The following is an 18,349-nucleotide window of genomic DNA, read 5'->3' as shown; positions in this document are numbered from 1 at the left end:
GTACCTGGCTAGATTAATTTAAAATATGTTATCTTTCCTTTTTGTATAGATTCTTCTTAGACATTATACAAAATTTACCAGTTGTCATTCATCATATCACTAATTTATTAATTAAGTTATTTATCAAGTCACTTATCTAACAGTCTGGTCCTGAACTGATCCACTAGGATGTTGATTTAGCATAGGTCATATTACTGTTTATATTACTCTTTGCTAACCTTTTAGTCAGTTATAGAGTCATAATGTTTTTCATTTTTAGTCATTCTAATTGAAAGTTCATTAGAGTAAACTGTAATCCTTAAGAATTCTATAAAACTAACTTCCCTAAAGTGACGAAAAAGTGTACTTCTTGATATGATGAAAATATTGTGCTAACTAATAGTTTTCTGATTTACATGGGAAATTAAAATTCATAGGTTATCTGTAAACTATAGTGCTGCAAGTGACCACTATCAACCAATAATATATCATTGATATCATCAATTTATTATGAATGTAAAACACATTTGAACACATGCCTTCAGCCTTCTTAAAAAAAATTAACTGATTGGCAATTTGTGAGTGATGAAGTGGTGAATGAATGAGTTATGCACAAGAATTAGGGACAATATATTGTATTCATAAGTCCATGGATCATTACCAAAGTTTGTTAGTGGAAATGCAGAAAGCATCTTTGCAAAAAAATTGCTGGGGTCATTGAAAATTCATTTTATGGCAATTAAAATGACAATTGCTTATGCTTTTTGATTTGTGCTCATATTAAAAGAAAAGTGACTTGACTTCTGTTACAGTTAATGATTGTTAATGTTAACTGAATTACTCAAATTAGTTCTCATATACAGATTTAAGTTTATGTAGAGCCATCCAGGATAACTCTATTTGAAGCTAAATATTATTAAATATGTCCTAGGAAGACTGAGGCAAGATGGTCAAAGTATATGCATAATGATGGGCTACCAATACAGTTAACATAATATATTTTCATATTTACTTAACTATGATTTTTTAATTCTTAAGAATGCATTTCTGCCACACTTTGATAGTATATGTTTAAACAGTATTTCTACTTGTTGCCATATTTTTACAATTTTCTTCTTATGAAATGATGGATTGTTTTAAGAGAGACCAGTTATTTTAGTTTTTTTTAATGATTAATAATATTTGAAGAAGTAACGGGATCATAATGCAAAAACTGTGTTAAATAATTTGGGTACATAATGATAATTGTAATCTGTGAGTGAGGGTGATTGAACAATTCAAGTGTTGAATGGTGTCGTATGAAAATAAAGAAAAATAATTCTCTTTCTTTGGTTGGGCTATACTTGTGCCCTGGGGTGTGTCTCCCTGATTTACCCAAGGGCACAGATTTGTAATCATCTTAGACCTGGATATTTGGTTGTTTCTAGCACCTATTATATATATATATATATATATATATATATATATATATATATATATATATATATATTGTTTTTCCAATTATTTACTTAGATAAATCAGCCCAGTATTTAATTTAAACTACATTTATCTTTGGGGATTAATTTTATTTTTTAATTGAATTTTATTCATATTTAAATGCTGAGTTGACCCACTGGGCATTAACTGTGTCATCATGCAGAGCTTTCCTGATGAGGAAAGGTGTTAGCTTCTCCCTTTCTCTCGAGTCCTCCTTTAAGAAAGTTTAAGCCATATTTTGATCTGATTCAATTTCATAGAGAAGACAAATTTTATGCCAGTGCTCCCTGCCTCTGAGCAGGTGTGTGTAACCAATTTGAAGGACCAAACAAGTGAATGAAATGCCTATCTATCCTGAAATGTTACAAATTTTAATTGACTAGCTATGCCATATCTATCTAATCATAAAGAGGTGTTCATGACCAATCTAAAGGACCAAACAAGTGAATGGAATGCCTGTCCGCCTTGAAAAGTTTCGAATGGTTAAGCTACTGGTTCCTCTGTAACATATTGAAGAATAAAAATTTTATCTGCTTTTCCTTTTAAGAAATGTAGTAATGTCACTCATCAATTTATTCATGGAGTCTTCAGTTTTCATGATTTCACTAATAGGAATTGGGATGCTAAAATTTAGTGGCTTGCATTTAAGGGCATGTGGATGATTGTCAAGTTGTAGTGGTATCCATGTGAAAGTAAACAGTTTTATTTGGCAGGTGGCAATTAAGTTGCATATTCATAGATGGCCTCTTATCCATTAAAACCTTTGATTAGTCTTGAATTTCATTTGCATTTCAAGGTTATGTGGATACTCTGATTTACTCAGAGTATCCACATACTCTGAGTGTTGACAAAGTCAAATTATATTTTTAATAGTGAGAAAATTCTAATTGAAAAATTTGCAATTACTGTCTAATAACGTACAATTTTCGGACATTATTATTTTGAATCATCAATAATGCTGAACACTGCTGGCAAATGATGCAATCATAATCCTGTTCATTTAGTAATTATTCTGTGGAAAAATATAAGATTCGAGAATCAATTTGGGATTATGCCAGAGGCATATATTAGTGCATATAAGGAGGAATGCAGTTCAAGAACCGATCGTAATCTTCACCACTTTTGCTGTGATTATCTCTGGTGTACTAGTATTTAGCTTAGAGTCCTATAACTTTAGCACCTATTCCTGGAACTATTCATGTGCGTGAGAGTACACCTAATAAAAATTGTTAAAGTTTCAAAATTTTACATACCAGGAGACTCAAATCATTGAAACAGAGCAATTAGATAAGATTCTCTTTTGAGAGGTGTTGGAACAAGAACAAAGCAAACATTTATAGCAGATGTGAGGTTCCAGCTGAGAGTGATTTAAAGCAAGTGGTGGATAGCCTTGATTGTGAACCACGATGCATATTCCCTTGTCAGCCTCATCCTCTCCTCCTTGGGCCAAGAGGCTTATGGAAAAGGGGTCAGAGAATCTTCTCAGCTGTCGACCAAGGAGGACAGAAATAATGAAGAACCTAAACTTATGTAAATCATGCTCCAATTTCTTGGTGGTAATACCAGGAATAAAAACCATGCATGGTACACAGGAAAGGAAAGTCTTCCTAAGGAAATAGGATGTTTAAATTCAAATAAATATTATGCGATACATGTGAGAGGTAAATCACTTATGAAAATGGTATGTTGGCTGAATGGCAAAAAATATAGAGGAATGCAGTTCATTTGAGGTTGTTGGTTATATTGATAACCTTGCAGACAAATTGTACTTGGCCTCTTTGTGTCCCAGGTATGACGACAAAAATTTCCTAAGTGTCTTTTAATGTGTAAGAGGTTAAGAACTAACTAATATTCCCTTGGAAAATGAAATTTAGCTCCTGTTTTGGATGTACACCTTGATGTAAGGATGCCTACAAATGGATCTTGAGGTTTCAACAAATGTTAAACCCTAATGTTATTGGAGGGTTTGCAACTTTCTGAATAGAATCACCAAAATATAACATCTAACTGTGGTGCATTACCATTAAATATTTATATTTATCTTATTTAGGCATTTCCCAAGATACAGATAAAGTTCTAATGTGTGTTTTTCAAAAGGTATTAAATCAGCTCATCGTATTTTCATGGTATTTTTAAATGTTCAGCAATTAGGCGGATTTGAGGAGTTTTAATGTTAGCAATGGTATAAAATATAGCGCAACTGTCTATCCGAAATATTATCTGTTATAGATTGTTTTTTTTAGAGTATTAATTCATCTTTTATTAAATTTTCAATAACTTGTAACATTGCATTTGTTAAATTTTATACCATTGGCTAGCGCAGAAAGGAATGACTTAATCTGCTTAAGATTCTTACATTTTCCATTGCTATCTTTTTTTTGTTGGAAATGACAAAGCCCTATAAGTGGAAGAAATAATTTCACATGTTTCTGGTCATGTCAAGGCATATATCATCATCTTCATAGTCAGATAAATTTGAATAAACTGGCATATGTGACAGTAGCAGTTTAGGCTGTCACAAACTAGCGGTAAGCATTTTTTTTACTAAGGAAATTCTTTTTTCTACGTAATATCCACCCTCGACAGATTAAGGCCTTCCTCACCTCTGTGCACTCCTCATCAAAGAACTCGCTATGGTCATTTAGGTCCTGTATATTTCCTAGTGTTGATTGTTTTTTTTTGTCCCTCTCATCCCGTAACTCTCTTACATCCTCTTGCCTTAAATCTCAGGCTCACCTAGTAATAGTAATTTTCATCTGTATTACATCCCATGATTGTGCCTGATGTAAGCATGATTGAGCGAGTGACCTCATTTTAAGTTATTGCTTTGTTCCTATGCATGCATCCGAGGTCATAAAATTGCATATATTTTCATCTCTTTCAGGAAATTTTAATTTCCAAGTGAGGATATAGTATTTTCATAATTATGATGATGATTTCAAGATTGCCTTTTCTCATAAATAATTCTTGTACACGTACAGCACATGTCTTACACACATACAGTGCTTCAGGTTTAGCTGAACCAAATACCCACAAATGTGATCTTAATGTTTAACCATCACATTTGGATTGGCTCTCTAGGTGAGTTCTTAATGAATTAATTACTATGATTGAATTGCATAGTTTCAGGAATGATTAAGTGCAATAACATATTAAATACCAAATAAATTATATTTTTCACTAGTTAATCAATTAATTTTCAGCCAGCCTTTGATGTACTAAATTATCTTCAGGTGGTCAGTGTAGTGCGTGGAAAATTGGCCTGTAATAAATTTATTAACTTTTGAAAGAATGCATTTATTTGGTCAATAATGTGCTTCATTGTGGGTCATATCTTCAGGTGAAGATAGTGTACTCCATCAAAACCTGACTGAAAATAAATTTGTCAACTAGTGGAAAATTGAATTAATTTGGTCATTAATAATTTCAATGATATATAGAATGAATAATAATTGTCAGCCCCGGTGGTGGCAGGGTAGCGTCGTCGCCTGCCAACCCAGAGATGCAGAGAACTGCTCAATTCCCGCCTAGGTAGTTTAAATTCCTCCATCAAGGGTTTGGGTGTATGTAATTGTAATATTGTTATATTGTTATTTGAAGTCTTATGCAAAAGGCCGAAGTGCTGTTTTCAGACTAATGCAAAATAAATAAATGATCTGACATCTATATATGCAAGTAATGGCAATATGCAAAAGATTTACAAATAGACTCAGATCTCAACTCGGGTATTGCCATGTAGGTCTGATCAACTGTTCAATTCTAGGTGCATTTCTTTTACCATTATCAGCCACCATTTCTATCTATTCTTTTCATCTTGATAGTGATGGCAGGAAACTGTGATTGTGAATTATTCGAAGGGTACTTGGCAGATGTTTGATGACAAAGATTTAGGGTCTTACAAAAAAAATGTGACCTAGTCTCACAAATAAATGTAAAATTAAATTACATCATTGAAATCAAATAGTATGTAATAATCAAAATTAATTGATGTTGAATATTTGCTATGCAGAAAGCTTTTGTAAAGGAAGAAATGAAAGTCTGTTCTTATCATCAGAGATACAACAAAGAGAGTAATCGATCCTGAAAATATCCAGGAGAGATGGAAGTAATGAATAAGGGAAGCATATGGAAAAGATAGTTGGCCAGCAAGTGTAGACAGAAAGAGATTATGATGTTGATGAGGATAGGTTAGGTCCAGGCATATTTGATTGCAAGATAGGCAGAGCACGAAAGTAAATGAAGTCAAATAAGGCTGAGGAGATAGATAACATCCCCATATAACTACTTAAGGGTTTAGGAAACCTTGAACAGAAAGAGTTTTTATAGGCTGATTCATAGCATTTAGTAGGGAGAAATTAGGCCAGAAGACTTTGTTCAATCAGTGTTAGTTCCTATCATAGAAATGGAAGAGAAGCCAAATATGAGGAATCTGACATAATAAGTTTAATTTTACCTTCCACTAAGGTATTACTTACGATAGGTTCATCAACTAAAGGATGGAGAAGAGGCCAAAAGATCAGTTTGGGATCAGAAAGGGAAAGGTATGCATTATGCCACAGTAATATTAAGGTAACTGGTAGAAAGATAAAGAATACAGCCAGGAGGTATTTTTGTAATGGATTTTGAAAAGGCATTGGAGCATAAATGTGATAGAATTAATAAATATATTGCTAAAGAGAGGATTAGACTACAGGGATAGATGACATATATGGTGCCTGTACTTGTCTCAGTATACTTAGATACAGGTAGTGATTGAGGAATCAGTATGGTCCATGTGAGTTAATTATTTGCCACTACGAACCCTTCTCTTCAAATTATATGTAAGTATAAAGGGTAAGAAAAATATGGGAAGAGCTGGAAGTAGAAATGAAAGTAGGTGGGGAGTGTGTAAAGCATACATACATAGTAGAACATTAAAAATTATAATTGCAGGACCAAATAGCCAATTTTTGGAGCTATACAAAGCATGTCAAAGCATTCACTGATCTTTTCTGTACAACTATACTTAATTTCTTTGCCATCAAATATTTGTGTAATCTCGTATTCTGGACAATTCCTCTTTGTTCCCATCATCTTCTAAAATACTTGCCAGGTAGAGAATTTGTTTTATTAACTATGGATATCTTGTAGAAAGTAGAACAGTGATGTAGTTTAGATGAAATTGGGAAAATTAGTAAGGCAAAGTACTGAAGCAGGAGTATTAGCATGGCTGAGTAGGAAAATAAATGGACTGAAAGGAAGATGAGGTGGCCTCTAGGTTTGGTGAGGTGAGAGATATGGTTGATGGGAAAATTCATAGAAAGCAAGGCTAGTGAATCCAGGGCCTATTGTGTGGAAGTGAAATGTTGAAAAAACTGATAGAGGGGAGAATGTTGGGTCAGTGAGGTATAGCGAAGGCTAGAAGAGGCATTTTGGATGTAGCGGGATATGTATGTGGCTAATAATGTAATTGGGTGTTTATTGTTGTGTTAAGTAAAGCTTAAAAGTATAGTAATAATAAAATAAAGCAATGGTGTAGTCCCTGGGTCCATCTAAATCTTACGCAGACCAGTGGATTGTTTTTAATAATAATTTTATGTGATTCATTAAAAATTAAGCATGAGCAAACTTTAGAATATTATCATTAGAATATGAGCGCACATCGTTAAGACCGTTTTGTAATTATTTTTTTGTGTTTTGAGTGTGAATACTATTCAAATCATACCATGTCTATCTCAAATTATTGCCCTGCTAACATCAAATAACTCTGAAAGCCACTTGCTGAAGTCATCACTAATTTAGAATAAAATGGTTCATTAATTAATTTAAAAAGAGTATGTTGTTGTGAATGTTATTTTACCATTGATAGTGTAATGTACTCCTTAATAATATAGCATTGAAGGTGTCATCTTTCAATCACATTTGGCAATGGTTAAATGTATCTTAATTATTTTTCTGGGAAATGCTCATGTTAACGGTATTTATGCCATTGGTTGAGTAACCAAAGACATTGAAGCCTTAAGATGCTTTTGTCCATGATTTTCCAAGAAAAACCCTGGAAACAGATATTAAGCCATTGCACTTTCACACCCTGAGTAAAAGTTGGGGGCCTCTTGGGTTATCCAGACAGAATCTGAGGCATTCTGAGGCCAGGTCTTAGGAAATTTAAATGAGTTATAGTCTTTGATCTTTAAATCCCATTTAGATAAATATCAATCAGAAATATGGGGTATTAAAATGGATCTATTCATTCATCCAAAATGTGAATGGCTTATGGTTCGTTCCCTAGTCATGTGACTTTCTATGTAGGTAATCCATCATAGAATGCCTTTTTATGGGAATAATTTGCTTTACCTTTATGATATCCCTTATTTGTTGGGCAATTAACCAATGTAACTGTATTTAAGAATGGTAGAACAGATAGAAGTGAACAAGTACTTACAAATGTTTACGTGTGGGTTCAACGAATAATGCACATCAATACTCCTTTGACAAAAAAGGGACTCTCCTTTCTCTCAGTTCTAATGCTTTCGGGAGAAATAGTTGTGTGAAGGAGATGATGAATCACATGGAATGACAATGAGAGTGTTCCTTTTAATTATGGTTCATCGTATGAAGGCCATGACATATCTCACTGACTGCTTTTCATGAATATTTGACAAGATCTAGCAAATTTTTCAGGCCAGTAGGAGAGGACTCAGAACCACTTGTAAAATTTACTACTTTTCAAATTTTATAAAAATAAATGCTCGCCTTTCAATTATTAGTTGATAATAGTGATGTATTCATATTGAAGTACCTACTTATTCTCGGGCTTCTAGAAGTTCACATTCACCATTTTAATGGTTTTTTGGACTTTTTTACACTCTGTATACTTATCTCCAATTGTGCATTCAGGTGAAACATTTAACAGCTCCATATTGTTTTAAATGAGATATATATTGCGTAATTGAAACTCTTAATTCATATGGGTAGAAATATTGGCTTAAACCTTTTTTGTTGTATACGATTCAATAGCAGTTTTTAAATTATATTTCTGATTTTTGATCAAAAATGAAAAAATATTATGTCTGTGCTTAGTATGGACTAGTTGTACCCTCAAGGTAATTAACTGTTGGCATTATTCTGTTTAACTTTAAAAAATACACATTGTGTTTACATTAACATGTGTGGTCGTGTTAGTAATTCTCACATAGATACCCTTTCTGGCTTCAGTAGATGGTTAGGTAGAATGCTCCTATTACTGTTATTGTTGTTATTTTAATTAAAAACAGTTGTAATGAATTAAACGTATAATTTTATTGATGCATTGGTTACTCATTTTTTATAACAAGTAAACAAGTTAGGTAGTAACGACCGTTTTCCTCAAATTATTCTCTCATAGTCTCTACCATTTTTGGCTCAATTTTGATCACCTGTTTATATTAAGATCAATAATTTTATATTTCAGTATTAGTTTGCATTATGTATTATATCCTAAATGTTTGGTCTCTTCAATTTTTTTGTGTCGTTAGTCTTTAAAAAGCTAAGCTGTATTGACATTCAAAGTTTAAGGATGGCATGAAGTGTGATTCCATTGAGTTAGCTTGAAATATCTTGGCTAAATATCTTACTATGTATCCTGTCCCCATCAAAATAATTTTTTCACTTATATCCCTTCAAGGAAGTTGCTTGAAAAATGATTTCACTTCATATTTATCAGAAGTAAAATCTTAAACATGAATGCACAAAATGAATCACAAAGTATAATCATTTGTTATTTTTTAATAATTTTTGTCTTTGGATTGTTAGTATTTTAGTAAATGCGTTCCGTTATTGTTTTGATTGAATAATAATGAGCACAGATGATTGATTTTGAGCATTGAATTTGCTGAATATGTGCTTATTAACATAATATTTATGTGATCATTGCATATCTATACTGTATTATTATTATTTATGGTCAGCAATATTGTATTTTTAAAAACACAGTGGTCACTGCTAATTTCATGTTTGTTTTCAGTTGAAGTGTTGATCACATATTGAACACTTTTTTTTAAATCATCATTTCAAATAAAATCAGATGATCTCAAGAAAAAGTCCCTGTGTAGGCTAAACTAATGCCTCAAGCTGAGAATTGAAATGTTTTAGGTAGTGTTGAGGTGGATAAAGAGAAATTTGTGATACTATATGTGTGCATTGTAAATTCAAATTGTCATTTCAGCTCTGATTCATAAGCTGCTATTTCTAGAGATGTTCGGAGAGACTAAAAAAGCCACTAAACTAGCCCGTGACATATTATGTATGAATAATTGATAAAAACTATTTAAATTATGAAATCCCAATTTTGCTTTAAATCACATATAATATAATAATTCATTAAAATATGATCATGTTCCCAAAATGAGTTCTAAACATTGTAACAAACTGGAAATATCTTTCATGAAAAAGAGAAACTTGATGACATTTGAAGGGCGCATGAGATCTGGAGAATGATGGCTCCGGAACTGTATATTAAGCAGGAAAAAATGATAAAATTGAAGAATATTTTATAAAAGTATTTTCCCACACAATCACGTTTACTTTCCTGAGGGCATTCCTTGGGAGTGATTAATGTGAATTGAAATCTTATAAAAACTATAATTTATTGTTCAATTCACACAGATAATTACCTCATTTTCGAAGAGGGCGCTGTGAAGTATTTTCATACTTGTCTTGATATTTTGAATGTTTTTCATGTTTTAAATTTCATATTTTAAATTTTAAATCGAGTTTCATTCATAGGGGCAAACTTTTGAGTTTGGTGTTATGAGACAGTTATGCTATGTTCCACATGACACAACAAGGTGAATTATTTCTTGTGTTTTAAACTGACTTGTTAAAGAGTGCAGGATTATTTAAAATTGACTCATGAATGAATGGCTAAAATATTTGTTTGAAAATATTTACTATTTATATTAATTAGTACTAGTCATATAGTATGGAAAGTACCCCCAATGAAAATATTAAAGTGGGATTTAATGAATCAGTAATGATACTCGCTGTTCTCTTTATCTGATTTGCCTTTCCAAGGAATTTATAAATTTTTATTTCAATAACTTAAATTAGGCTATGTTGTTAATGATATTTCTTTTGGTCAGTGACATTCTTATCCTCACTTGACCCAGCTGGATCAAGTTCACCAAAGTCAGCCAAACATAAATGCATCACTGTCCATTCCTAAATGGGGAAGTTAATAACTTATAAATTAGCATTATTGGCATTTTTTGCTGAACATAATTGTGTGTGAATGTAACCATTTTGTTTTGCATGATTAGATATATGGTTATTCATAAGTGCTCTTTGAAATTTCTTCTAATGAAGACCTATGATTATGTTTGTCAGTGAAGTCAATCATACTTCATTAGAATATTTTTATTTCTAGGAAATATGCCAAAGCATTTACATTAATAAATGTTCATGGCTATTACAAATGACATATCGGTCGCTTTGCATAGTAATTCATGACAAAAATTCATGAGTAAAGTTTTGTACAATCGCCAACTCATACTTTTGCCTTTTTCGTATGTGCCTATATGATATTTTTGTTTTTCTCAGTAGTTTCCTTTTTAGTGAAAATATTTTTAAGCATACGTAATGTACTAATTATCCAAAGAAATGGAATCAAAATTATATCCTAGTTCTATATCTTCATCTCAATAACAAAAAATTTGAAAAGGTGTGGTGTTTGAACGATTTGCTTTTTGTCATGAGCTGTGATGCAAAGAAAAGGGAAGAGTTATTTGGTAAGTGAGCAATATTTACTCACGTAGAGATTGTAATGTTCTACATTTATTTAGTTTAATTATGTACCAACAGTATGTTATTGGTGAAATGCCGACTACTAATGATTAGCTGCTATAGCAAATGAATGATAGTTTAATTATATGAATAAATAAACAATGCACTAGAGTTTCTGTTGAGGATCATTAACAACATGTTGCTGTTGATGAGTTGAAAAACCAATCAAATGCTTACGAAATTTTGTATTTTCTTTTCCAAATGTTCCATCACTCTCCAATTCATTGACATACTTCATTAATTATCCATCAGTTTGACACTATGTATGCAACTTATGATTTTCACTTTGCCATCATTTGTTTAAAGACACGTTGAACTATTTGTTATCAGTTCATTAATATGAAGCATTAATTTGAAAAACTGATAAATGACAAGTAAAGTTTGTTGCCCAGTGATACCTACTTTCAAGAACTACTAACATTTTGTCGGAAATTAAATTTCACGATAACATTTTTTAAACCTGGAGGATGATAAATAATATTTAAAAACTTCAATAATTCACTTGTTAGTGTTTTGGAGTACTGTTTTGCTCTGTTTTCACTCTCCATTTTTCTCCCCTACTCACTGTTGGAGTTGGTCAGGCCATCATTATATTTAACTTATTTTGAAAACCTTTCACCTGAGGCTTTACTATATCTGGGCTTGCTGAAGTTATGCCATCAGCAATAAATTGTAGCCTACAGAGTTTGTAATCAGTGGATGTTTTTATGGAGAATATTATTTGCATCTTATGTCTTGCTCTTGCTTTATTTCCCCTTTTAAAAATCAAAACGTTTCTGTTTGTAATAGGAGGATTGCAGTTGCAGTTAATGTTTTGTTTATTGCCTTGATTCCCTTATTTTAAGTCTCTTGCCTTGAATTTCTTTCATCTTAATGGAAGAAACTGGAATTTTCTATTGGCAAATGAATTCCTTGATCACTTTTGTTTTGTGAACATTTTAATTGGTCATTAACTTAACATTTTAAGGATATGTTGGACCACTTTTTTTTAACATTTGTTGCATTTGATCCGCTATCTACAATGTTAAAGATACAGACGACAATTTTTTTATAAAATTTGAAACTCATTGTTTTATGCTGTAAGTTTAGGTTACAAATAAAAGTATTTGCTTTGATCATATACTTTTAAACTTGGTTGGATAAACGTTGCAAGTATTATAATTTTGATATGCAAAGTAATTGACAATATGTACCTTTTCAAAAGGCAGCAAATAATGACATGAAAAGTTTGATTGCCAAGTACTTTTATGCTGCTAGTGAGTTTAATTATTTAATCTCAAGCACATATATGTACATACTCAAATCCTCTTCTAGGTCTGTGGATAGCCACCATAGAATTTAGTTCAACACTAGTTCTTGGCATTTTTCATTCACATATTTGTTCCTTCATTGTGTGTATTTAATGATGTGCTAAGTTGCCCATGATTGATTGCTGGTCACAGGAACAGAGGACTGAATCCATGGCTTAAGCCCTTGTCAAAATGCTTGACACACCATTTGTCATCACAGAGAATTGTATCATTTTTTTTAATCCATGACAGCAAAATTGAAATTTCTGATTCAAATCAGTTGTCCTCATCATGAATTACTTTCTTTCAGACAATATTGAACAATGGAAAGCAGAATGACTAATCTTGACCTTGTTTTTGATTTATGAGTCTCGTGTATCGGGCAAAAAGGATATACATGTAACACATTTTATTTTTATACTAAGTGATTTGTCACTGCATGAAGTTGAATTTAGATAACAGGGTTTCTTAACACCTAAATAATTAAATCCATAGCTTGACCAGGAAACCATATTGGTAAAGCATTTTACTTTATCCTTTTCATTGCTAAGAATTGATATTTTTACTTGAGTGAATGAGTAGGATTAATGAATTAACACACATAGTGAGTCAACAGCTTTTAGTGTTACATCAAAATTCAAATGTAATTATAGTCTGCATTGCTAGAAGTGTACATAGGTCACACTTCTTGAATTTTTTAACGAAATGAATTTAAATCTAGAAATGCATTTCACCCATGATTAGTTATGTGAATATATTATTAGCTTAGAGATTAGAATATTAAATTTGACTATGAGTTGATATAATTTTATCAATCAAGTTATGTTTACTCGTATGTAACATAGTGTTACCTTGCTTAATTTATGCTGAAATTCTATTGTACCTATTTATAATTTTATGAAAATCGTTTTCTCTCAACATTGAATAAATTTTAAGGAAGCTATCCTGTGTTAACCTCAAATCTCCATGCACTCAAAAGGGAAATCCACTATTGCCCTTTTTTATGTTGTAAATTAAATCAAAATGATTATTTCAAAAGGAGACCATTTATAAAAAATTGAGTTTTATTTTAATTTAAATTCTTTCTGCTTTAAAAAATAGTGAGTTACATATATTTATAATTTGAAAAAATAATATAAATTGTGATAACTAGTATTAAGCATTATGAATTTTCAATATCTCGTTGCAGAAGCCATTTTCTTGATAGAACTTATACTTGTCTCTGTGAATTTCTATTTTAATGTTGCCTTTCTAGAATTGAGATCCAAGTGTGTTAAAAATATTTCTTACCTTGCATTGAGGAGTAATGCTTGGAGTTTTAAGAAAGAGAATAATTTACTAAGTAATAAATAAGCTCTTTCAATGATAAACTTGAATAATTTAATGAGATCCTGCATCAGATTATGTATATTCTAACGTTTTCCATTGGTATAGCTTCTTTTAAAAAAGCTAATGGGAGCTATTGTTAAGCTATCTGATTGGACTTATTTACTATGATTAGGGCATTGAACACAACTATTTTTTCAATGTTTTTTGTTTCAAATGTACTCCTCATTCAGAGCAGAAGAAACTTGATTTGACTCGGTGACTAGGTACCAACTTTAATTTCTGGAATATAAAAGTGATGCTGAATAGTCACTGCATTAGTAGAAGTGTGTGGTATAATTTCCCATTTAAAAATGAGCTCCCACTCCAGGGTATGATGTCCCATAAGATAATGGAAATACTTTTAGTGATTCATGAGTGCAAGTAAAGCTGTCTGCCATTAACCTTGTGAATTATGTTGCCCCACGAAACAAATGAGACTGCCAAGATCTTTCATTTTCAACTGAGTTACATATGACTTTTGAATTTAATGTAATTATTTCAATATAAATACATAAAATATTTTGCTGTGCCATAAGCATTAAATTGGAATTCTATTTGGCTATCTCACTCTGTACTAAATTACTCATTTAAATAAATAATTTTTTCAATGGGGAGTAAGTTAAGGGCACAATTGCCATTCTACATGCTTGTTATTGTTGCATTTAATATTATTTCAATTTAACACTCACGGACAAGCTAAATTTGGGGATATCTTTTTGTGATTTACAAAATCACTTGAATTATTTATCTTCCCTTCTGTGTCAACACAATGCTCCAGTTCAGTTGTAGTTTATGGAAGGAATACTTTACCCCAGTTTAATTTTATATATGTTTTAAGAATTGTATCCAACTAATATTTGGGTATGTGCTTTATATACTTACAATTAGGCAGGAAAAATTAACACCCATTTTGTATATTTTTTATTTTTCTTGGTGTTTACACTTTAAGACCAATCATAACATTGCATTTATTTGGTGCAGTTTCTAGCTTGCAATTGAAATTACAAAACAGGGGTTCATTTTTTCTGCCTTGAGCATTTATTAATATTGTGAAACTGACATATCTTGTAGACTACAGAAAAATTTTTCGACTTTTTTGCATGCCTTCCATCTATTCTGAATGTTTTTGTGTGGCACATAGCAGGCCAAGAAAAAGGTATTGGCAATCTTTATCTGCATTTTGTGTTATGCTTACGGGCTGTAGACATTTAGACTATTGTTATTTCAAATGCAATGGTTTGAACTTCAGCCTTATAACTGTGCTTGATGCTTATAAGAGGCTAATCTATACTATTATCAGTTAATACATTTAATAAAATTTGATAATTACACTCATTTTGAATATGTTAATTAACGAATAACTTGTTGTAGTATTCTCAGAAGATAGTTGGTTTGAATTTAGCCTATGAATGAGGAAACTCAACAAACACTTGTGTTTTAAATTTGCCAAAATAATTGTTAGAATGGACATTTTAAAAAGATTTTTAGCCTTTAGGCTCCATTGAAAATCGCACATATGATAGAACATATAGTTATTCGATACCATTGCATTTATAAAGTAAATTATTAAAATGTATATTTATGCATCTTCAAATTGTATAATTTTGAGAGTTCTAAGCATTTTGGCAGGGATCTGATTTTTTAAACCATAGGCATGGGAATATTGCAATGAAAAGTATACTTTGCACAACCTTTGATTGTTAAATGCAAATCAACATTCTCATGTAGCACTCGATGATTCCCTTATGCATCAGTCAATTGAAAATGCATTACCTCAAGAAAAGAAAACTGGTGTTAAATTATGTAATTTAAAATATTTTTCATGTAAGATATAAAAGGGTGATATGTGGCATTTTTCATTGCATGTGTGCATGATTGATAATAACGTCACAAATCATTAATGACGCACAGAAAAATGTCTATGAAGTAGTTTTCAGCACTCATCTAACTACATTTTGCACAGAAGTTGTATTTTTACATGAGGAATTATTTCAGCCTTATTAATTAAATTTTAGGTGTTTGTGGGTAAAAATTTTATGCTGTCCCAACGAATCATAGTCAACATAGCATTGAAGCAAAATGATCAGGGGTTCTTACTGTATTCCTTGCAATTAACATCACAATTGAGCAGATAAATATATGTTTTGCACATTTTTATTGTGATTTTGAATGAAAAAAAGTTGTTTGGCTCATTCATGTAATTATTTTCAATTTTAGCAAATGCTTTCCCTTGTTAATGGATTGGATGGCCATTAATAAATTTTTGGAAAGAGTAACTCTATGCCTATGGTTTAAAATCATTGTAATTTGTTTGGGAAATATTGCAGCCTCGAGCAATTGGAGCATGTCTAACGCTTTTGCTCACCACCTCACTTTGGCTTTGGCACATTTTGATACCCACCACACTCAAACTCACTACTCCTCTCCCCTTGGCTCGCTTGTGTCTGTACCCCTTCAAACAATATGCTCCTTACCCTGGACACAACTTGGGTCTGTCACAAGTGAGTAGCCATTCAAAAATTCTCTGGACAGATTTCGCCTGTTTAAATGTATTCATTGTAAATACCACATTCAAAGGGAGTCCCTTTTGTGTTTTCTATGATTTTAAAAAAATTTTATGTTTCTATTTATTTTTTATGCACCTTTTCCACCTTAATTTGTGACTTTTTTATGTAATTGATATTATATTAATCTTTTCATGATTTATTTATGTTGAGACACTTGGATATTCTACACATTTTTTCATCAGTTAAGAGCTTTTCTTTTTTTCGGGATTTCTGAGCCTATGAAGCCTATATTTTCCTGAATATTGATTTTTATTTTGCAATTGCTTATAATATTGAGCAGCTTTAATGGTGAAATGGAAAGTGTTATGAATCGGTGACTGAAGTATAGTGTCAGCATATTTCAGAGTTGATTGACTCTTGATGACATTAATGATCAATTTTAATCATTCAGAGGGATTACATACCTTTTTTTGCTGAAAAATGTGCTCCTTTGTGTATGTGCTTTGATGTAATGGGAAAAATATTTACTTCTGTCGATACTCAAGTTTTCCTCTCACCAAGAAGGCTCAAGGGTTTGTCAGATGGCATTGCAATCATTTGGGAAGTCTGTCCAGAACAGAGGTGGTGGTGATGGTAGTTGCATCTGATGCCATGGTTTTTGTAGGGCCCGGCCTTGGTTGTCAGTAACTGTTACATTCTTCTGTCCATGCAGAGCAAGTTTGCCTCCCGATCCAAGGCCTGGTCAGGAGTTCCTGAGGCAGAGGAAAACGACTCCTTGCAACCTGGACCATGTACCTGCTTGCGACTGGATCACAGTCCAGCCCCAGGAGTGGAAGTGAAGACAGCTTTGATTAATAGCAATTCCTCTTCTATCTTGGATGACCTGTTTTCAAACTTCTTGGAAGTGAGAGTTCAGGGATTGTCACTAGCTTTGTGTACGAGCACACTCTCTGGCATGGCAGAACTAGTGGAGGATGAAATATACCCAAAGCCTTTGCCAATGAAGGTAACCCATTGTTTACACTATCATTTTTATCATGAGATTGTGTCTTTCTTGAGTAAGAATTTGTTTCAAGTGAAGAGGCTTTGTTTAAAAGGTCTCCAGCTCACATTATTATCACTAGTATAGGCACCAACAGCGTAATCCCCAATGAACTTTGAAATAAAACTCATGAGCACTGAGAGCATGAGCAATCATGGTTGGCATGAGAATGAGCAATTATGAGAAGTCACAGCTCTAGTCATCGGCTTTAATTTTGTGCGTTCAACTTGGAAGCTTTTCAGGTTGTTGGAACAAGTATGTAAATAAGATCAATAGTTTTCACATTGTGTAAACATGATAAGATGCATCACTAAAACTTAACATTTACAGTAGTTGATATACTAGGTTTCACTTTGAAATAGTAGAATCAAAAATACTGTGCTAAGCCTGTTAAATAAAGAGTCATCATAAGTTTTTTACTTACATGATTTATTAAGGAAATTATTAAATGTGACATTATATTGTGTGATCAATTGTAACGTATATGTGGTACAAGTTTCCCTAGTTTTACTCAAGTATTTCATTAGTGGCAGCCATTGCAATTTGAAACAAGCTCATTTTCTGATGGAAACGATGAGAGGTAGTGCATGATGAGCAAATCTCTGTGTTGACATTTTACCTTTGCTCAAACCAAATCATCAGCCAAGTCCTATGTAGTGCTACGTGAGACTTATGGAAAGTCTGTTCTTCCTTCTAGCACTACTAGAAGATGGTTTAAAATATTTAAAGAGGGGAGACAATTGCAAAAAAAAGGTGACTGTAGTCACTGCTCTCACAAAAGTAAACATTAACACCACTGCTGCCATGGTGAGAGAATCTTCAGACAACATCAAAAGCAATATCAGAAATATTAAAAATTTGCTTGTTTGCCATCCACAAATTCGTAGCTA

The 18,349-nt window shown here is 32.2% G+C and overlaps 1 protein-coding gene across 3 annotated transcripts in view; it reads left to right on the top strand.

The window, feature by feature from the left end:
- LOC139697539 (bridge-like lipid transfer protein family member 3B) overlaps window positions 1-18,349 on the top strand; it is a 61,921-nt gene that overhangs the window by 36,745 nt on the left and 6,827 nt on the right. The window contains exons 14-16 of one of the 3 annotated variants that reach the window (XM_071596279.1): window positions 13,038-13,058; window positions 15,052-15,066; window positions 17,130-17,423. In XM_071596279.1, the coding sequence (XP_071452380.1) occupies window positions 13,038-13,058; window positions 15,052-15,066; window positions 17,130-17,423 (330 nt within the window). The remainder of the gene's footprint in view (window positions 1-13,037; window positions 13,059-15,051; window positions 15,067-17,129; window positions 17,424-18,349) is intronic. The other 2 variants (XM_071596280.1, XM_071596281.1) reach the window with 2 other exon arrangements.

Source organism: Hetaerina americana, unplaced genomic scaffold (genome assembly GCF_022747635.1).
Source record: "Hetaerina americana unplaced genomic scaffold, ioHetAmer1.1.p SCAF_8, whole genome shotgun sequence".
In the NCBI taxonomy this organism is placed as follows: domain Eukaryota; kingdom Metazoa; phylum Arthropoda; class Insecta; order Odonata; family Calopterygidae; genus Hetaerina; species Hetaerina americana.
This window is presented reverse-complemented; position numbering and strand designations above follow the sequence as displayed.